Raw genomic sequence first — 22,744 nt, forward strand, 5'->3', positions numbered from 1 at the left:
ATATTTTTCACCAAATATTGAAAGTCTTCAGGCATTATTTCTTCAGATATGCTCTCTGGACACTCTTCTTTCTCTCCTCCTTCTGGGACTTCCATCATGAGTATGTTGGCACACTTGGTGGTGTCCCACAGGTCTCTGAGGCTCTATTTATTTTTCTTTATTTTATATTTGTTGTTATTGTTCTGTTCCTCAGACTGGATAATCTCTTTAAGTTCACTGATTCTTTCTTCTGCCAGTTCAAATCTGCTATTGAGCCCTTTTAGTGAATGTTTTATTTCAGCTATTATATTTTTCAATTTCATAATTCCTAATTTTTAATAACATCTATCCTTTATTGATCCTCTATATTTAATGAGACATCATTCTCATACTTTAATTCTTTAGACACGGTTTCTTTGATTCTTTGAATAATACATTTTATAGCTGATTTAAAGGTTTTTTTCTAGGAAGTCCAACATTTAGGATTCCTAAGGATGGTTTCTATTGTTGCTTTTTTCCTGTGTTTATGTGTCATTTTTGGTTGAAACTGGACATTTAAAATATTATAATATGGTGGTTCTGCAAACTACCTCACTTTCTAGGGTCTGTTGTTATTGTTGCTGTTGCTGCTGTTGCTGCTACTGCTGCTGTGTGTATTTGCTGAGTGATTTTCCTAGACTAATTCTGTAAAGTCTTTGTTTTTTATGGCTACTGAAGTCTCTGGTTGGTTAGCTTAATAGTCACTTAATGATTAAATACAGATTTCTGTTTAATACCTTGAAACATCAAGTCTCCCAGCCTTTGCTGAAGGGCTCTCTCTGCATGTTAGGGTGCATCTTCAACGCTCCACTGGGCAGTTTACAATTCTGCCTTAGCCTTTACCTCCTGACTGCACAGATTCAAGGTCAGCCAGAGGTGAGAGATTAGAGTCTTCTCAGGTGTTTCTGGAGCATACAAATAGACCTGCACAAGCACATGTCCCATATTCTCAGAAATACATAGAACTTTTTCAAAGTTCTCTATGAACATCTTATTCTCTAGTTTTTTCTTTTGCATTTTCATCAGCCTCTTGTTAGCCCTGACTGGTATTGCTGCCTCAAGCCACTGTTGTGTGAAACGATGGCCAATGATTTTTTTTTTTTTTTTAACAAATGCCTTTGGAATAGGTTTACTTTCACAGAGCTAGCTCTGAATCAAGGCAAATAAAGACAAATCTTGAGAATGGAACTTTTCAGGAAATTGCCATTCAGGTCAACTAGTAATGATTCTCTTGGGTTAGGGATTTTGGGGAGGTCCAAACCTGTTCTGCCACATACAGTGGCTGCTAGACTGCCAGTTTTCAGTTACTCTAGTTGTGAGGCCATTTGCTTTCAGAATACCACAGAGCTGGGACGAAGGGGATGGAAATAGGGAAAATTAACATGCCACAGAGTTTGCTGTCTTTTTAAGGTTCAGTTGTTTTTCTTAATTAAAAAAAAAAATTGCAACTCTTTGTTTAATTCCAGAATGCGGAATAAGTTGATTTTGACAATTTTTGCCAAAGTTCTCATGGCCTTTATGAAGGAGCAGAATTTCTGAGATACTTACTCTATAATTCCAGAAATACTTCTCCCTTCTTGTTTGTTTGAATATTGCACAAACATGCCTATTACTATAGTTCACACAAAATGAGTTTTTCATTAAGACATTTTCATGGAATAAAAATACCATTTTTACTCAGAAGAGTTAACTTTGATCACCACAAAGTAGAAAATTCTGATTCACTTTCCGTAACTTCTAGTGTTATAAAATACAACAATCTCAAAACTAAGTATTATGGAGATGATAAGGAAAATCTAACTATTGTTACTCTAGGTAGATTGAATTTATATCAAAATATCTTATTCTACTTGCATTTGTATGTTTTTGGCAGGGTGGTTATTGTAAAAATGTGTTATAAGATCGTAAGAGATTAACATTCTTTGTAGTCGTTCTAGGCCCTGTTCCACCACCTCAGGATCCACCAATTTCTCTGCATTCTTATATCCTTTACAATTCTTTTTTCATCCAAGGAGTTCAACACTTTCTGTAGATCTTATTTAAAGGAAAATTCATTCTTTTGGTCATATATTCTTTTTTTTTTTTCTCAGCAAGCATTAAATTTAAAAAACTTTCAAAAGTCATTCCCAGGAAAAAATAAAAGAGAAGAAAACACTGAATTACTTTTCTATATATTAGGGGCTTGAGAGAGAAATTTAGTCTCATAAAAATAGTTTCCTCATTTCAGTGATTATGGAATTCTCCCCTGCAATATACACATATAATTGTTTAATTAACCTTATCATTTCTTTTTTAGCCTTACTAATACACTTAATATTACAATTACTTGTCCCATTACATTTTACGGCTCAGATACATTTAGCCGTAAGTCCATAGTAGGTACCTTTGTAGCACATTTGGACCAAAATGAAAGAAAAATCAGGGCAGATCCTGGTATTTATGGCCTTAGTTTTGAATTTTCTAAGCCTTCTGGTTCCAACCTTGCTCCACAATGCTTCTGTCTTCATTGCTTACTCACACTTAGCTGTTCCTTCTTGCTCTACCCCGGCAACTTTAGTGGCTTTTAACTCAAAATCTCTGGCTCCATCCTCTTGGCTGCCCCCAGTTTCCTTTCCTGGAGGGGGATCAACTAGTCATGGCTATCTTTCATGAAAAGCCCCACACCTCCTCTTTCAGGGCAGGGCCTTTAAAAGCAGTCCTCACCCCACAGAACAAAGACTTGGATGATTAGGAGTTCATGGCTGCCTTCATTCCATTGATCTACTTTGGGACCAAAAAGATTAAAATGGCCAATATTGGTAGTATATCTTTACTAATATTTAAATGCGTATTATATGGTGTCCAACTGGAGTATTTAAAACTTCTTTTAGGCATCATGATAAGTGGCTTCATTTTCATCTTCTTCAAACTTTAAAAGAACCACCGAATATTACTCTTCTAGGCTATCCGTGTTGTTTTGTCAGACAAATGTCCACCTTTATCCTAATAGTGCATGTAATTGTATTTATCGATAATAAATAACAATAAATTTCCTTAAGGAAGGCACTGCATAAAAATTTAGGGGATAAAAGTTTCACAGTGTGCTTCATGGCTTTCATATATTTCATCTCCTCTAATATATTTCAAAATTAGATCAAATGAAGCCACTTCAGGAAACAAATAAGAGAAGAAAATTAGAGTAAAAAACATGTTTGAATATGTCACTCAGAACTATGAAAATATTCTATGCTTATAAGAATTCCATATTCCTTGGCATCCTTCCAAGATTCTTTCACATCTGGTCACAATCTCACTTGCCTTTCCTAACTTCTATTCCATTCTATTCATCCATTTCATGCTGCCTGTGTCTAGAATGACCATGACCCTTCTTCCATCTATGAAACCTTTGCCCATTTCCTGCAAGGCTAAATTCCAGTGCCACCATCTCTTTGAAACTCTGTCTTTTTCCTCCCGTTGATTTTACCCTCTATTCTAGGGTTCATCAGATGCAATTAGAAATATCTTTCTATGCATATATTTAGGTAGCTTGTGAATTTTCTTGAGGGTAGGGCCACACACTTCAACATCTCTGAATCTGCAGGACCCAGAAGACTTCCTGCTGCACACAACTAATTCCATAAATGTTGGAATGAATGAATTACATGAGGGCAGATGTTTGCAGGCAATAAAAATGACTAATTGACTGTCTTGATATAGATTATAGTCTAGTAAAGCAGATGAAAAATAGCCACATAATTTGTAAAATAATTTACTTATTATTTCAGAGCCAAATAATAGACACTCTTTCTCTTGATGTATTTATTTTTATACATACATATCTAGTGACCCAGTCCTATTATAAGAAACACCTATCTTCCTGGTTTGATGACTAACTTATCATTTACTTGCTATAATCCTGGGACTTTAGAGTCCATCTCTGATTTAACTTTTTAGAAACTGGCTAAAGAAAAATATTTAAATCAAGTTGCTCAAATAATTCTAGAATTGCCTAATATCTTAAAATATAATTAACTCACATTTCAAATTAAGGGATCCAGCAACACAGCTAAAATGTTACTGCTCCTGAGTACTGGTTATTCTGAGTCAGAGAGTGCCACAAAGTGAATATTCCTGCCAGGGCACCACCCCGGCACTCCCTCTCCCACTGTAGTCTTACTGTCTCACTTATGTTGAAGTCTGCCAAGAAGTTTTAGAGAAGTTTCCTACAGTGTTAAGATCTGTCCCTCACCAGGATTCTGAAGTCAGACTTTTTTCATAAGTACCCATTGCCCAAATGTCTTTGGACCAGGTTTCTGGCACAGACTTATCCAGGAAATAGAGCGGGAGGAACACCTATTTTATATTTTAAGTGAAAAAACATTCACACAAGAACATTGCACAATAACAACAAAAAAGACTGGTTGGTGATGAAGTTCAAGCCCCACATCATTGTCATCATACATACAACTTTATTTTGGCCAGAGAAGAAGCAATCATGGGTTCTTAAGTTGAAGCAGCAACAACTAATGTGGTAATTTCACAAGACTGCTTAATTTAACAGGCTTAAAATGAAACACATGAATGTTAGAATTGAGAACAAAACTGCCTATTTTCTGTTCCTACCTACAAGTGAAAAAAATTAATGGACAGCAGATTTTCAGTAGAAAAACAACTGTTCTACCCATTTTTGCCTCTGCAGAACATAGCCCTGGAGTCTGATACATAGCAGGAACTCAAAAATTATTGAACTAGATTAAGCTGCCCATATGGGTTAGCGCCGTGAGTTAGTATCATTGTCTTGGAGTACATTACCCTGAATATATACATAGTAAATTTTAAAATCTGAATCATCATGAAATCTTTGTAAAAACAGAAGCAGCTCAGGACAATACCACCTACCCTAGAATCCTCAGAGTCAAAGAGGGAGAATGAAAGCACACTTTGAGGATACCTTAAAATGTATTTAAGACCTCACATTTAACTTTTCAAAACACATCATTTTGTATTTTTCTTGTAAAAATATTATTTTAACATACAGTAGTTTAAAAATTATTGATTATTAAGTAAAAGTGACACCACCCTCCTACCCAGATGGGGATACCTTATTTATGCTGTGGCCTTGGGAATCCATGATTTTACTACCAAAGAACCCTGGCTTACACCAGAAGCAGAACTCTAGACTCTCTTTTATTCCCAACCCCTTAATGAATTTTTTCTTCTCTTGTTAAAAAAATAATAAGAATAATCTTTTGACAGCCAGCTAATTTGAAAAGCAAATCCTTGCTAATGTCATAAAAGTTTCTGATATCTTAACGTATACCCATTTTATAGGGGTATCTTCAAGATAATTTCCTAATCCAAAGTAAATATTCTGAAGGTGAAGATTCTAGAAACAATAATAGGAATTGATGGAAATGTTTTTAGCCAATCACTAAAGTTCCCTTTCTGATGCTCATCCAATTACATCACTTCCTATAGAGCCCACCACACAGAGGCCCCACCCTATGTTTCCACTGTCAATCTAACACTAATTCTCCTACTACTGGGAAGAATGATTCATTTCTACTAAGCATTTACTGTACTTTAGGCATTGTGCTAAATGCTTTGTAGGCTTCTCTCACTTAATCTTCACAACAATCTTCAGAAAAAGGCAATATTTTCATCCTCATTTTCCTTCTGAGAAAACTGAGGCTTAGAGACACTAGATAATTCTTCCCAAATCACACAGCTACCACCTGGAACCATGGTGGTTCCAGGACTTGAATCCATGCAGTCTAACTCCAGAACCTACCATAATCTTTCTCATTATATTAGATTAGCTCCAAGGAGAATACTTTGGAATGAAGTATCTGTTTCTGTTTTTGAGATTATTGGTCAGTAACCCCAATTACTTTTGCCTCATTTCATAGACTCTACTTTCCAAATTCTTAATCAGTTCAGCCTCTAACCTCTCAGTGTACTTTTAATTTTCACCCATATTTCCAAACTCTAAAAGAGATCTGATCAGATTAGGTCTCACTTAAAATCGAAAAGTACACAGTATAAAGTCTAGAGCTTAGCATTAGCCATCAAGTGACCTTATTTCATTACTAGTTTGTGACCACAGCTTTTATCTTCTCTAAGTCTCAGTTCACTCAATGGCATGTCTTTCTGTTAGTCAGGATAAAACTGGTTAAGAAAATAGGTTTCCTGACACTGATTTGTGTTTAGATTTATTGAAATTCAGAAAATGAACACTTATTCTAAATTTACTTCTCCAGCAATACTTTTCTACATCTGCATTGATTTGACATGAAGAAGATCAATAAATATAGCCATAAGATTCATAACACATATGAAAATTAACTTCAGCCATATGTAAATCTTAGAGGAGATTTTTAAAATATTTAAATTCAAAGTATTTATTAACGCTCCCAAAGAAAGGTAAAGTTCACTGTAGTGAACTACAGTAACTACAGCCTTGATTATAAGTATGTTTTAATCCTACTTTATTTCAGTAAGATATAATTTTACAATTTCTCTTTTCATTTTTTATAATTTAATATACTGCAATTTTCTATAATTCCATATACATACATGCATGTGTATATATGTGTACATATATGTATATGCACACATAGACACACACACATACACTATTACCTGTTTTTGAAAACTCTGAGCAATTTGGAGAAATATTTTTAGGAAAATATGATTTTTTAACGTCTAAGCGTAAGTCAATTAATCAGAATTTACTGATTATTGTGCAAAGCCCTTTGGGTCATACTGAGAAGCATAAGACATAAATGAAACTAGAGACAGAGAGGTGAGATATACACAGGAAAGGCATTCTGTGGCAGAGCTTTCCCAGACAGGGGAGCAGCAGGAAGCACATTGATGATATCAAGTTAATGAAGATGGAGAGACTGGAAAGCCAAACTGGGGTACTGAGAGCACTGAATGCAGGCAAAGGAGCCCAAGTAAAGCCAAGTGGGACTGAACAGTGTCCCAACACAAGGCAATTTTTCTAGAGACTTATTTCTGCAATTTTGAAGACAGGACTAAGAAATGAAAATATGAGAGCTAGAAACAGGCGGAAACAGGGTTTTTAATATACTTACTAAGTAGTGAATCACTTCAAATTCATAAATTAGAAGAACAATTCTTTGGCGGATAGGTCCTTTTCTGAGATTTGATGGCCTTCAACCTTTCACCTCTGCCCACCTTACTTCTGATCTTCATTAAACTTTTAAAATTTTGTCTTCTCCAACTTTTAGTCCCTGCAATCTTCTATTTGGCAATCTATTCAATCATCCTTGTGGTTTTCCTCTCTGCCCTTCCCTTGGATTCTCTGTACTGTGTCACCTGTACTGTGTTCCAGGCAATGAGTCCTCCTTTGGGTGGCACTCTTGTCCTGCCTAGCCCTAGACCTGCTAGACAGAAACTTTCAGTTAGTAATTAGCTGAATTGAATTGAATCGAATGGAGTTGCATAGAATTGAGTCCCTCCACCACCTGTAAACACAAATCCACTCATCCACTCCTTCCCCTTCTTTGAAATTCTCAAAACCACTAAAACACAGCTGATTTTATTAAAAACAGCAAGTATTCGGTCAAGCTAACATGTAGTTGTGGCTCTTGACTCAAAGGATGTACAACTCACAAGACAAGGGAAGCATTGCAAACTCCTAAGTGGCCTGGGTCTCCCAGCGTTTTGATGGGCCAACTTATCTTCCCAATTCTCAGTTCCCCAGAGTAGTGGGAGCGAGGAAGCAGGGAGTAACATGCAACCGACTTAATGCACTCTTACTTATAAAAGTCTGTAGCAACAAGAAATAAAACAGTGCCCTAAATTCTTTATTAGATTCAACTTCCAGTGTACAAACATCCTAATTCAGATTAAACAAAATTGCCCACACACATTCCATTTCTAACGAGACTGTTTTCCTCCCTTCCTTCCCCTCCCGCTTCCCTCTTGCATTTCTTTCTTTCTTGTTTTCCCCCAGTCTTGGTTCTCCTTTCCCCCAGCTGATCACAGTCTTCCCAAAGAAAAGCCTCCCTGTGACCACGAATCGCCATAAAGGAAGGAAACCCTCCATAAGTGAAAGCCAAGCCCTCAGCGGGGCGTGTCGGGGTGGACGCCCCCACCCACTATTAGTGTGAGAAGGCTGGACAGCGAAGTTCAAGTGTCCACAGGAGAGGCACGGGGGTTACCAGATCTGCTCACTTGCATAAACGGACCTATCCCTTCTGCGCAATCGGACCCCAGGAAAGCAGCCTCCCTTTGAGGGCCTAGGAGCACGGCACTTTGAAAGTGCCCTCCTTGCCCAGACCCCGGGAGAAGTGAGGGGTGCGAAGGCGGAGCCACTGGGCTGGAGACACCCTCCGAAGGTCCGGCCCTCGGCTGCGTTCCTACTACCTTAGGGAGTTGGCGCGGGGAGCGGAATCACCCTGTCAATGAAAGGCAGATGTCCCTTTAAGGTTTGCTTCGCAGCTCGTGGACTTTAGCCTAAACAAGGACCCGCGAAGCTGGCTTTATTTGTCCATGTCTCGGACAGAGCCTGGGAGGCTGCCAGTGGGATTTCAGAGACCAAGAGTGCGAACGGCGGGGAGATGTGGCAATCCCTCTGGGATGCGAGAAGCGTGAATCGAACTTAGAGGGGCTGGTCGAAAACACAGGAAATCGCTGTACTGCTCCCAGGCGCCGGGGCCAACGGGGCCAGCGACTGAGACCCACGGCGGCGGGCGGAGTGGCCCAGAGCAACGCGGCTCCAGCGCGTGGTTTCGCCGAGTCCTTCCCTCCGATCCAGTGCGTCCCCCGGGCGCTGCAGCCGCTCCAACTATGGACCCCCGGCGCCGCGCCAGCCCAGGGATCGCTGTCGCCTGCTGCTGGCTCCTCACCGGTGAGTGACCCTGCTTTTCTCTGAGCATATCCTGAGCTCGAGACTCGAGACTAGGGGCTTAAAGTGGGGAGGGAGGCATGCAGAGCTTCGGCCCGGAGGGGAGAACGGAGCGCGGATCCACTTTCCGGCGCTCCAGGTACTCTGGGCAGGTTGGAGTACAGAAAGCAGTTTCTGCGTTTGGGTTTTGTTATGAATTACGTTTGATGTCGTTTCAAAACCTTCCACCCCAATGTTAGGCGGGAGCGGTGCTGAAAACTTTACAAGGTGGAACTGACTTTTCAAATTAAAGTTGTTTTGACAATATACGTGGTATTTTAGGACTTTGCTGATAGCTTCTACCTTCCTTTTCTTTTTTTTTTTTTTTTTTTTGAGGGAGGTAACTATCGGGCACCTGATTTATAATATGCAAAGTTCCTACCCTCAGGTTGCTCAAGAGTGGGTATTACTCATTTTCTTGCTGTCAGATACTCAAGATATTTTCTGCTACAAAATGAGGAAAGGGAAGAATGCAAGGTGAAGTTGCCTCTTGTCTCGAAATGATGTTTCTGTGTTAAGACCCAGGAGAAGGAACCTATTGAAATTGAGGAAGGAATAGTGAACATTTACTTTGTAAATATCACACAGCCGACTAAATTTTTAAATGCAAAATATCGTATTGTTACTTGTGCATAAATAGATATCTTTCAGGAGAGACAAACACAGTGGAGATGCAAAGTTACGTTCAATTTAGAAAAAAGGTTGAATCGTAGCATTTTCTAAGATTTTCCAAATGATTAACCCGTGGTCAGATCTTTTTTACCAGTTACTGACTGAGAGGGAAAAGTTGCAAGGGTGAAAGAAAGAGAAGGCAGATAGGGTGAAGCTTTGTGTGAAAAGGGCCAATAATCCAAACAGTGGCAACTTCTGAACCACTTTACAGCCAGTGAATGGTTGACCTTATCAGCCACCGTCACTACCCTTTACATGTGTTTGACCTATGACTCCTCTCCAGCTCAAATTTTTTGGAGGTTGTTTGCATTATTTTCTTGTTGTTGTGCAAAATATGAATGGTTTACTAACTACTCAAGTTGTACCTTTTTCATTTTACTAAATAAGCAGTCACTAATGCAGAAATGATCAAACGAGGTCTGCATATCCTCTAAAAAGACAATGAAACTTGAAAAAACAGAAACAAATTATAATTTCTTATACATATATATATATATTTTAAATTCAACTACTTTATTTCCCCATGCCTAAAACAGCCACAAGTTGTATACTGTGGGTTTTCTGCAATTGTTGGGGGGTAATAAACCTTGCTAAATCCAAGAAGGAACTTAAAGGAAAATAATGCATACACGTTTCTAAATTACATTTAATTCTCTTTTGTGTGTGTATATATGTATTATATCTATATCTATACACATATTATTCAATCATATTGAAATTTAGAGTTTAAAGTTATCTCAGAATCAACAGGTTCCTTATATGTGCTATATTTATGCCCATTTCACAACACAATAAGGATCTGAAATTTGACTTCTTCCTTTCCTTTGTTGGTTACCCTGTCAGTCATCATGTTGTCAGCTTCCTAACAAACTTCTCATCAATTCATAGAGTCCACAACTAATCTGGGGTCTTATCACCATACCCACCCTTGCACAGTACTGCAGAACTCATCATCTTGTCTTCATTCTGAACTTAACCTCTAATTCATCTTCCTAATACATAATTTTCATTATACCTTAGTCTTTAGTCAAAAATCTTTGGCGGTTCTTTGTTATCTTTCAGATAAAATCGAACATTCTCAACTGACCTTTCAGGGTCTGCCCTAATCCAGCACCCTCTGTCTCCTACTATGCCTCTATCAGTTTCCTATTACTGTTGTAAAAAATTGCCACAGATTTACTGGCTTAAAACAAGACAAATTTACTATCTCACAGTTATGTGGGTCAGAAGCCTCACTAGGCTAAAATCAAGATGCAAGCAGGGCTGCATCTTTTCTGGAGGCTCTAGGGGAGAATCCATTTCCAGGCCTTTTCCAGATTCTAGAGGCAACATGCATTCCTTGGCTTGCAGCTCCACTTTTCATCTTCAAAGCCACCAAAGTAGCTTCTTCAAATCTTTTCCTGTGACTCTGCTTCATCATCACATCTCCTTCTTCTCTGACTCTGACCTTATTTCCTTCCTCCTATTAAAATCCTAATTACTTTGGGCTCACCTGAATAATCCAGGATAACCTCCCCATATCAAGATTCTTAATATAATCATATCTGCCAAATCCCTTTTGCCATATAAGGTAATATATTTGCAGGTCCAGGGATTAGGAAATGAAGATATTTGAGAGACCATTGTTCTGCCTACCAAAACCTCTGAACACAAACTGCCCCTGATAGGCAGTCCCACTTCCTTATTTCCCCCTAATCCTCATCTTACTACTGCACACGTAATCTTGTTTTCTGCATCTAGAAGAGCACTCCACCCTTCTTTCTTACCACCCCCTGCCATCTAAACAAACTCCCCCCAGTCTTCAAAGCTGGGTTTACATCCCTACAACCACCTACCCAACAAACCATCCCAGTAAACTTCCCATTATATTTAGAACTGCCTTGTATTAGCTTTTCCCAACATTTAAAAATGATTCATCAAGAAAGATGCCCTTCTCTAAGTCCAAACGAAGTCTTTATTGTTAATTTTTAAGCTTTTTTAAAATTAATTTATTTTATTTATTTTTGGTTGTGTTGGGTCTTTGTTGCTGTGTGCGGGCTTTCTCTAGTTGTGGCGAGCAGGGGCTACTCTTCGCTGCGGTGCACAGGCTTCTCATTGCGGTGGCTTCTCTTGTCGCAGAGCACAGGCTTCAGGTGTGTGGGCTTCAGTAGTTGTGGATCACGGGCTCAGTAGTTGTGGCTTGCAGGCTGTAGAGCACAGGCTCAGTAGCTGTGGTGCACAGGCTTAGTTGCTCCACAGCATGTGGGATCTTCCCGGACCAGGGCTCGAACCCGTGTCCCCTGCATTGGCAGGTGAATTATTAACCACGGCGCCACCAGGGAAGCCCTTTATTGTTATTTTATATATGTCAAAGTCCCAGCAAAAAAACTAGTGGCATATATAAAGGATTTAACTGAAAAAAATTAAATCAAGGGACTGCTGGCAGAAGCATATAAAGGAACTGACAAAAGATGGCTGGAGCATGCAGAATGAGCAATAGTAGAAAGAAAGTACCTGAAGCAACATAAGAAGAAAAGCCACTGCCGTTCCTAGGCCTGAGAAGGCAGCGGTGTCAGCTTGACTGTGAACTCTGGCTATGGGAGGGGGACCACTGGACAGGAGCTGTGGCCATAAGAAGAAGAATGCAGCTAGTGCCAAAGTTGAAGCACAGCAGGGAGAAAGCAGGGGAAATGAATACCCCTGCTTTTCCTTCTACCCCCTAATGCCTTGCCTGGCCATCCCATTGGCCATGTCCAAATGGCAGAATTCAAACTCTCAGGGGACAAGGGTCAAGACAAACAATAACAGAGAAATACTAGCACAACTTATTGCTGAAAGGCACATATTTTCTGAGAATGTATTAGGTAAGAGGCCCTGTGCCAAGAATTTTGGACATATTACATTTTAATCTCAAAAAAGGGAAAATTCTGGAACTATTATCTGTATTTTAGAGATGAACAAACCAAAATACTAAGAGGCTAATTTGACCAAAGTCACCCAATTAATAAACCGCAAAGCCTGTTCAGATCTCTCATGCTCTGAAATAATATACCAGGCTGTCTAAATGTAAGTCCATTTCTCTCTTGCTCAGCCCTCTAAATGTTAAATCCAAGCATAATTGTCTAAAAGACTTTGATAAAGATCTAATTAATGGTGAAGTGAGTCTGTTATTTCCATGACTTTTAGGTATATAGTGAAATTAGATGATGTCCCTCCCTACATTAATTGTAAGTCAAATAAGACTACTATCTCTGGTTATTAAGAATACAAATATAGAATTATCCCTAATTGAGTTATATATCTTTCCTCCCTAGAAACATTTTAGTTAGCCTGAAAGCAGGAGTCTTCTTTTGTGACTTTTTTCACAGGCAAGATTTCCTATTCTAAAAGAAGTGAGCTAATGGCTGGATATGGAAGGAAGTCAGCCACCTACCCATAACAAAGAAATGACCTCCAATGACACACAATGGAAGACAGTGAATATATTTAAGTCAATATATGATGTCTGTAAAGGCAGCGATAAATTCATAGGAATTTTGTTTGTTTAATAAATAGGCAGTGACAGTAGCAATAAAATATACATGCCAAACTAGTTTGCCTATTTTTCTTCCCTGCTGTCATGATGCTATTTTGATGCATGAACTCTTGGACCACCACTTATAACTGTGGATCTTACTTCCTTAGATGGATGTTCCTCTACCTGTGTTCCAACACCTAAACCCAACAAACTTCCCACTGGATTAGAACTTGCTGAATTTTAATATGCCCCTTAAGTATTTCATAAAACAAAGGAGCTCATGTTTTAAATATATTCAGAAAATTAGGCATCAAAATGCTATTCTTTACCTACACTGCTCTTCTGTGGTATGAAATACAAAATAGTGTATCTGAATTCATGTTAGGAAATTGAGATGAAAGATATTTGGAACTGTTGTCACAATGCTAAAGTCAGAATACGTTGCCTATTCAGAGTGGTCTGTGACTGGAGAATTGTATTCGCTCTCAAAGCAAGTACAGTAGAGTATCAGCAGATGTAAATGAGCTGAATATATTCTCATCCTCATGATTATTAAGCTTCTTTCAGCTCCTCTATTGTGCCAGCTCCTCTGCAGTCTCCAGGCTTTTGCATAAGCAGTTACACTGCTACTGGTCCTCAAGTCCCCATATGAATGTGATTTCCAAGAACCCACTGGAGTAGATTGGACCCCCTCCCCCAGAGATTTGTAGGCCCTTAGCACTTTTGCTTCTACAATATACCACATATTAAAATTAAACATCTAACTGTCTGTTTTCCCAGCTCCCTGTATGCTCTGTGAGGATAGGGTCTTTGTTCATTATCTCTACCATCTTAGAATAATAGTCACTTGAAAATTTGTTATTGAATGAGTCACAAAAGACTAGACTACAGACAAACTCATAAAATACTTAAGAGGTCAGGTTGTCTCTTTTAATTATATCCCCACCTGGAATATTTCCATCTACCCATATTTATATCTAACTGAATGGAAGACACCATCAACTGAATGCTGCACCGTTATTTTATGTACTATTAAGAAAGAAAAGTACTGCCAATCCGATTATAATTGCTAAATGGTTAGATGCCTCCAAGTTTCAAGAGATGTTGAAATGTGGGAAAATATACATCTGAAAATTATAATAAATAACATGCAGTATATCTACATGCAATTTTCTATCACGTTTCTTTGTACTTTTAAAACATGCATCATAAGATTTCAGACACACTCCTTCTAGGTACAAAGATATGAACATTGTCCCCCTTCTCAGTTCTCTTCCAGAGCCAAATCTGTATCTAATTGAGGGGATAATTGCTCCTCTGGCACCAGCAACCTCACCAGATCCCAAGAGCAGACCTTCCTCTAAATACTCTCCCTTTAAAAAGGAAGCTTCAGGAGGAGAAAGGTGACAGTAAAAGTAATAAAAAAATGTTCCAGGTCACAGGATCAATAACACTAGTTTTGGCAAGCTTAACGTCTCTAATATTCTATCATATTGGTGGTTAGAGCTAGGGCCATGTATATTTGAAGGGACCTAATTTTTATCTAACATCTTCTATAACTTAAAAGGAAGATGAAAAAGTCAACTAAATCTTAAAAGGAGATTACAATATATGTACTGGTTAGTATTAAGAATTCATTTTATGTGCAAAAGCATTAATATTGTTTTATCCAAATGTAGAGCTCTATAAACAAATTAAGTGAGAAATCTGATTTGAAAAATCATTATAATTCAAATATTAAAAGGAGTGAAGACATATGCTTTTTTCTATGAACTATCTGAGATCTGCTGAAATAAATGTAAATTCTTAAATTTAAATAGGACACTTAAATCAATCACATTAGAACCTCAAATGATTAAGATGAATGGTCTGCATATTTTATTATAAATCCTATACTATTAATACAAATTACAATGTACTTTCAAAATTTTCTTATTAACTATATACTTTTAGTTTGCCAAGTACTACAGTTTGAAAATGCATGGGTATTGACCAGTTCCTAAAATTATATATTTTATTGTAATATTTTTAATAAAATGATCCGGTACTGTACAGAGATTCATACAAACAGGAACATCCCCACACACACACTTTTGTTGATAAAATTATTTATTTGGTAGGAGCTTTGTATTGTTCTGTGACAGTTGCAAGTAAGTAGTTTTAATTACAGGAATTTAGATAGTAAGTGAGTACAGCAAGTTCCTTTAAAAAAGAAAAAAAAAAAAACCTTTCCCTTTTCCCTTTCACCATTTTGCCTGAATTCGCTGAATAGCCCTCCCTGTTGACCACTAACTTTGCCTGTGGAGGTCACATAGGCATCTTTGTACAATCTAAGGTTAGCACATTCTCTCTAAATAAACTATTGCTATTTTCACTAGATATTTATAATCAGAGTGCTAGCTATTTATTTTGTAAAGATCATTTTCCAAACCAAGTATAATAAAACTAATTGTCATCATACATTATTTTTGAACATTTTAAGACCTTTTCCTCGTTAAGATGTGTTTAAAACTTAATCATTTTCTTATCTATGCATGGATTATCTAAAAAAACTGAAAAAGGTTTACAGAAACTTACTTTAAGAGTAATCTTTTTAAATTGTTAGTAACATTATAAAACAGAATGTGACTTCTTAATTTTAGGATATCAGTGATAGACAAATCAAAAACTCTGAATTAAAGGAGAAATAAAGCTTGTAAAGCCATGTCTTGGAAGCCTTGAATGCCAGGGAATTTGGATTTTAATTAATAGGGAATGAGAACCCCAAATAACTCGAAAGTGTAATGACTGATCTAGAAAGACTAAGTTATAACACAAAATCTAGGAGAAAAACACCTGATCATTCAACAAGCTCAAGTTACTAAAAAGAAAATTCTATTACAGACGTTTCAGATTAAATGATAATTCTGTGAAAAGTTTTGTAGTATGTTCAATCGCTGAAGCACATTTATATTTAAAAAGACAGCCCAAAGCAGTGTGCCTCATAATTAAAACAAACAAACAAAAGAACCACAGAATCAACAGTCTATGGGGGTTTCCCATAGATTCTCAATGTAGAAATATGTGTGTATTTTTCTAAAGTAGAATATTAGATCTTTCTCAAGAATTACAACGGTGACCTAGGCTGAGCAAAAGGAATATTACATTGAAAAGAATATAAGGACTGTTTTAAAGTAATAAAAGAGCAAGGAAGGGACCTTCCTTTCAAATGCCCTAGGTTGGTTCCTAAGCTGTGAGTCTTTGTTTAACTGGTAAAGGTGAGAGTTAAGGGGAAATGGCAGTGGGTAATAGCACATAATCTTTGGGGTTGCAGAGATGATTTCAAGCATCCATAAATGTAGAATTGTGTCAGTGGAAAGAGAAAGTGTGGAATTAAGCAGACCTGGATTTGAATGCTGGTTATGTGATCTTGAATACATTTCTTAACTTCTCTGTAATTCATTTTCTTCATCTATGTATAAGGATAACAAATATTTACCTTACAGGTGAGGACTAGAAAAAGCATAGGAAAGTACCAGGTGAATATTCAGTAAGTGATAGCTCTTCAGTAACAACCTAACATTTATTAAGGTCCCTGTGTGCCTATCACTGTGATTCTGTGGTTTTCGATCCTTGGCAGATTTTTCAAGAGGGGGATGATTATACTTAGAAAGGTGATCAAGGAGTATCTCAAAGCATCTCCTCCTTTCCCTCTCTCCCTCTCTCTCTTTCTCTCTGTCACTCACACACACACACACACACACACACACACACACACACACACATTCACTCTACCAGTTAAGAATTCTTGTAGCTTAACAAGCACCTTTTAAAAAGATACATGTCCCTTGGAGACACAAGCCATACTCACACTTTAGTGTGATCAGTTCCTTGCTCAGTGAAAAGCTGCTGGGTTCTCCTGGAAGTAGAAGAAGGCAGTCTGAGTTAGGAACTTTGGAAGGGCACTCAGTATGATAGGAAGGTGGGGAAGGAAGGAGGTACAGAAAGAGAAGGAGGGAGAAGAGAGGCCACAAAATATTGGTTCTAATTTACACTAGAGTTTTGGAGGGGACCTATGTATCCCCTGACAATCTCTGAGGAAGTTAATTGAGATCTGAGTATCAAGACTTGTGCCAACATCATATTGCTCCCTTTCATCTCTGTCTCACCAGTTCAGGATGGTAAGCTTCCCTTTAAATGCCATACGCAATAAGATAGGAAGGCGAATGGGGAAGATCTGTGCCCTCTTCTCTCCAACCCATCTTAACTCTCAAGAAAACTTTGGTAGGCTTTTTCTATTCACTGGTCCTTTTAAGAAGCAAGCCCCACTTCCCAAACTCCCCCGTCTCTCCTTCCCCCCGAAAATGTTAAGTGACGTAAGGTTTTTCTTAGCAATGAATTCTGTAGCTATTCAATCAAGGTCGGTCATAGTAGAACAGTCCTTCCCCACTTCCCCAATCCTCAGCTCTCAGCTCAGCTTTGACAGTGAAGATACCGTCCTAAACTACCGAGACCCAATTCCCCCCCGTAAACATTTCACAGGCTACTGAGCTGCGGAAAGCTGAGTCTGCCAACCTTGGATTCTGGGATTCTCAGGACATCAGATCAAGCAACTGAGAGGTCCATCCAGGGGTAAATTCCACAGATGGTTTCTTCTTTCTCTGGGATCAATGTTCTAACATCTGGGTTAATCAGATCATGCAGACTTGGTTAATTAAGCGCAGAAAACAGCTGGGCACGTTACTCACGGCCCAGACGCACCATGACCAGTCGTTCTTAAGAAACAGCTTCTGGACAGACCAGCTCCAAAAAGCGTGTGGCGTCTGAGTGCGGATAAGGCAGGAGCAAAGCGGGCCGTAGTTTGGACCTTGGGGCCAAGTCTGCACTTTTCTGAGTTCCTTTTACTTTTCCGTAAGTTTTGAAATTGCATTTACCCGGCGGGAGAAGGTGTAGCGTGGCAACCGCACACAGCTGAAAAAAATATATATGTTTGCACTCACAAACTCCCCAGATTCTTCACAAACAGGGGTGGAAGAGAAAACTTAGGACGTCCAAGTTCAGCATTAATACGAATGACTCGCCAGCAAAGATTCCGTACACTTCCCTCGGGTGGTTTATTCTCCGAGAAACAACTCCCAGCTTAGTGCGCCTGCGCACGAGCAGGCTGCGGCCCCGCCTCCCCGTTGCGGACGTAAAACGTGCGCCGGGAGGCAGGACGTGGGCTGCGCATGCGCCCTTACTGCATCGGCCTCGATCTGTACGGCGGCTGGTACCGCGGAGAAGGTGTTCGCCGGTGTCTCTTGCGCCGGTCCGACGCGGCGCGCCCCGAGACCACGAAAAGGAAGGGCTAAAGTAAGTGTTCCCCCCAGCCGCTAGAGTCATATAGAAAGTGTTTCCTTCCCGCCAGGCAAGTGCCTGTAGGAACCGGACCCCGTCCCCTTCACGGCCTAAACTTTCCCCTCCCTACCCCTTTCCTTGTGGCGATCCCCTCGGTTCCTCTTGTTCTGGCAGTGAGCCCCTGCCAAGATCATGAAGCTCGTGAGGAAGGACATTGAGAAAGACAATGCGGGCCAGGTGACCCTGGTTCCCGAGGAACCTGAGGACATGTGGCACACCTACAATCTAGTGCAGGTGGGCGACAGCTTGCGCGCCTCCACCATCCGCAAGGTACAAACGGAGTCCTCCACGGGCAGCGTAGGGAGCAACCGGGTCCGCACTACCCTCACTCTCTGCGTGGAGGCCATCGACTTCGACTCTCAAGCCTGCCAGCTGCGGGTCAAGGGGACTAACATCCAGGAGAATGAGTATGTCAAGATGGGGGCTTACCACACCATCGAACTGGAGCCCAACCGCCAGTTCACCCTGGCCAAGAAACAGTGGGACAGTGTGGTTCTGGAGCGCATCGAGCAAGCCTGTGACCCAGCCTGGAGCGCTGATGTAGCGGCTGTGGTGATGCAGGAAGGCCTCGCTCATATCTGCTTAGTCACTCCCAGCATGACCCTCACTCGGGCCAAGGTGGAAGTGAACATCCCTAGGAAACGGAAAGGCAACTGCTCCCAGCACGACCGGGCCTTGGAGCGGTTCTATGAACAGGTGGTCCAGGCCATCCAGCGCCACATACACTTTGATGTTGTAAAGTGCGTCCTGGTGGCCAGCCCAGGATTTGTGAGGGAGCAGTTCTGCGACTACATGTTTCAACAAGCAGTGAAGACGGACAACAAAGTGCTCCTGGAAAACCGGTCCAAATTCCTTCAGGTAAAACAGTCTTACCCAGGGATAATTAAGAATGGGCAGAGGGGTTTATGTAAATGACTCCTAAAGTTTTAGAACTAGGAAAAGTACAAGAGGAGGAAGGTTTAACTTGACTGGGATTGTAAGTGAGATCATGGAATGAGAAGAGACTAGCAAATTGATATAGTAAACTTGGCTTAAATCCTTAAACATATAAAGCCTTACCAGTGTTTTTGGCTTGAGGTCATTGTGGGCTGTTTAATGGGTACTCTAAGAGATCTTTTGTCTAACTTTTGTAATTGTGATTCTAGGTACATGCCTCCTCTGGACACAAGTACTCCCTGAAAGAGGCCCTTTGTGACCCTACAGTAGCTAGCCGCCTTTCAGACACTAAAGCTGCTGGGGAAGTAAAAGCCTTGGATGACTTCTATAAAATGTTACAACATGAACCTGACCGAGCTTTTTATGGACTCAAGCAGGTGGAGAAGGCCAATGAGGCCATGGCAGTTGACACATTGCTCATCAGCGATGAGCTTTTCAGGCACCAGGATGTAGCCACACGGAGCCGGTACGTGCGGCTGGTGGACAGTGTGAAGGAGAACGCAGGCTCTGTTAGGATCTTCTCCAGTCTTCATGTGTCTGGGGAACAGCTCAGCCAGTTGACTGGGATAGCTGCCATTCTTCGCTTCCCTGTCCCCGAACTCTCTGACCAAGAGGATGATTCTAGTTCCGAAGAAGATTAATGATTGGAACTAATAATCGAGACAACCTGTGTCTCTTTCACTGTTAGATTTTCTCAGCATCCTTGTGACAGAAAGCTGCGAAAGTGGCACTTTGTGATTCTTACAGGGGTTTCTCATGTATTTGGTCACATTAGGTGATTTGTGGTTGGCAGGACATGTATTCAAACTGAACAATAAAAGGAAATAATCTCCATGTATTACCATCTTTATTAATTGGGATAATTTTATTTCAGAATTATGAGTTATTCGCAGTACTTAGAAACATTTTGTATATTTAAAACGAATGCCGTATATTCTTTGGAATAGACTGTAAAATCCCATACTGCATGCTTTGAAGTAGTTTTCCTTAGGAAAAGCTTTTTAATATCTCATCTTCAGTTTACATTGTTTATTTTAATTCGGCATGGTGTTCTTACACTGGTTTTCTTAATGATCCTTTTCTCTCCATTTCCGCCCACATTCCATTTTTTTTAATTTTTAAATTTATTTGCTATTTTAAATGATAGCTAAATAATTAGAAGATTTTCTTGGGGACAAATTTAAAATGTGTTTTTCTTAAGAGACTTGTTAAACCAATCATGTTAAGAGTAACAAGGTGGGGGTTTTTTTGCTTTAGAACTAATCGTAATTGCTTCAGAGGAGCACTTAATTAGTTATTTTTAGGTCATTGAGCTTTGGTCTGCTAAGGATTCTCAGGATAATCTATTTAAGGTGCCTTTATTTTTAAAATGAGGCTAAGGTATGTGATTTGCTTATAGGCTATTAGTGGCAAACCTAGAAGTAGTCCCCAGTCTGGACTTGAGTTCTTTGCACTGCTACACCATTTATGTATTTATTTTGTAGCTTATCATAGTTAAATACTTAATGCTACCTTGAATTTGTATTTGCTTTTACATTCTTAATGGACTTTCTCTACGCCCTATTTTAGGGGTGAGAAAGCCTGTTCAGAAAGTTTAAGTCACATCATTAGTATGTGGCAGTTGATTTGTACTCCAGCTCTTTACCATACTTAGGGAATTTCTGCAAATAGCTGAGAGTTTAAAATATTTTCATTATTTTTTCCAAGAGTTAGGGAGGGGGCCTTGAAATGTAATTGCATCTTGACCTTTTACACATCTCAGCTTAGCAAAATAATTAGGAAAGGCCTTATGAAGAAGGAGTGATAATTCAGTCTGTAACTCCAGGATCAGTGGTGCCTGCTTCAAATAAGGACACTAAGTAAACTCTTGCTTGTCCTGTCTGTGTCTGAGCCTTTCTCCTGGTGTAAGTGCCAGGTTTGGGGATTATTTTTTTTAAACTTCCTAACTAATCTGAACCTTTTTATCTGTAATTGGGGGTGGACACCTCCATATACTTTAAAACCACATTTTTATATGTCTATTGTACTTCCTAATCAAAATAATTCAGATTGTCGTTCCGTTATAATTCATGAATATTTAAGATACCATTAAAAGTATGTTATTAATGATTGGTAGGAGTGTAGATATGAAGTCACTAAGATTCTTAATGTTAGAACCTGATTGATAATGCATCATATTCTCAGGAAGAATTTGGAGATTTGGGGCCTCGTGCTCATAATCTATGCAGAACTGCTTATTCCTAGCTGTTATCCTTGGTAATAAAAACCAGGGGAAATAAAAGCTTATGGTAAGTCTGACCAATACATTTTAGGACGTAAGTTCTCAAATTTAGCTGCTTCTTAGCTTCACCTTGGGAGTTTTAAAAACTCTATACCCAGACTGGACCCCAGACTAAATAACCTTACACCCCTAGCAATGCTGGAGTGTTTTTTAAAATTATTATTAAAGCTCCCAGGTGATTCCAATAAGCATCAAGGCTGAGACCCTTGATTCAGGCCTTGCTATTCAAAAGTGTGGTCCATGGACCAGCAGCATCCCCTGAGAGCTTGTTAGAAACTGGAATCCAGGGCTGTACACTAAACCTGTTGAATTGCAATCTGTATCTTAACATCTCCAGTTGATTGCTGTGTATAATCAAAGCTGATAAACATAAGCAATAGCTTATTCTCCCTGTGCTACTTAATCTCTGCCTAGGGTTGCCAGCCATAGAGAAAAAGATTTGAGTTTTAAGAGAGCTAAACTGCCAATATTCAATTAAATTATCTATAAAACTCTAAATGAAAGCCTGTTTATATGTCTATAACATATTTAAAATATCTTTAAGAATTTGTATTTTTAAAAAGTTACATATTATGCCAATACCATTATCAAGAGTATAAATCTTCCTAGATGCATAGACGTAAAGATCAAAATAGTGATAGGAGCATATAAAATACAAAATTAATTCAAATAATTAGTTTTTACTATTCTATAGAAAACAAAATGAACCATAGGTCTCTGGAAATCATATGCACTAGTTTAATTCCAATTGCTCTTCATTAATAAGGAATGACTATGGTAACAAATGGAAACACTGTCAATAACATACCTCTCACATTAATGCAATGTTGTACTGTAAGTTTCCATTTACCATAAGGTGCTTGTTGTAAACAAAGATTGCTACCCTCACTAGGCTCAATAAATGAGAAGTTTGCAATTTGTTTCATTTTGTTCCAGATATGATACATATAAAATTACATTTTGCTATTCCTGGTCTATTATATGTTAAATATTTTGCTAATTTTACGTCTGGACAGTTGATGCTGGATTTCACTTTCATTACTCCCATATATACAAGTTGGATTCCCCC

At 39.1% G+C, this 22,744-nt stretch overlaps 2 protein-coding genes and 1 long non-coding RNA gene across 5 annotated transcripts in view; 2 read left to right on the forward strand and 1 right to left on the reverse strand.

Moving 5' to 3' along the window:
- The first annotated feature begins 8,744 nt into the window (after positions 1–8,744).
- ITGA1 (integrin subunit alpha 1) overlaps positions 8,745–22,744 on the forward strand; it is a 169,793-nt gene continuing 155,793 nt past the window's right edge. Inside the window, exon 1 of one of the 2 annotated variants that reach the window (XM_019930052.3) lies at positions 8,745–8,878. In XM_019930052.3, coding sequence (XP_019785611.2) covers positions 8,818–8,878 — 61 coding nt within the window. In that variant the 5' untranslated portion in view covers positions 8,745–8,817. Of the gene's footprint in view, positions 8,879–18,303; positions 18,414–22,744 lie in introns of those variants that run through there. The other variant, XM_073802103.1, reaches the window with a different exon arrangement.
- LOC109549127 (uncharacterized) lies at positions 9,493–17,775 on the reverse strand. Of its 2 annotated transcripts, XR_012330671.1 has the most exons (3): positions 17,637–17,775; positions 16,933–16,980; positions 9,493–11,865 (listed from the first exon to the last, which is right to left on the reverse strand). It is a non-coding gene; the product is annotated as an uncharacterized lncRNA (long non-coding RNA). The 2 variants fall into 2 exon arrangements; XR_004525771.2 differs by lacking the exon at positions 9,493–11,865 and having other exon boundaries at positions 15,376–16,980.
- On the forward strand, positions 18,591–20,228 carry PELO (pelota mRNA surveillance and ribosome rescue factor). Its single transcript, XM_004327432.3, has 2 exons — positions 18,591–19,316; positions 19,604–20,228. The coding sequence occupies exons 1-2, from the start codon at positions 18,591–18,593 to the stop codon at positions 20,033–20,035; spliced, it is 1,158 nt and encodes a 385-aa protein (XP_004327480.1). The 3' UTR covers positions 20,036–20,228.

This window comes from Tursiops truncatus, chromosome 3 (genome assembly GCF_011762595.2).
Source record: "Tursiops truncatus isolate mTurTru1 chromosome 3, mTurTru1.mat.Y, whole genome shotgun sequence".
Lineage (NCBI taxonomy): Eukaryota > Metazoa > Chordata > Mammalia > Artiodactyla > Delphinidae > Tursiops > Tursiops truncatus.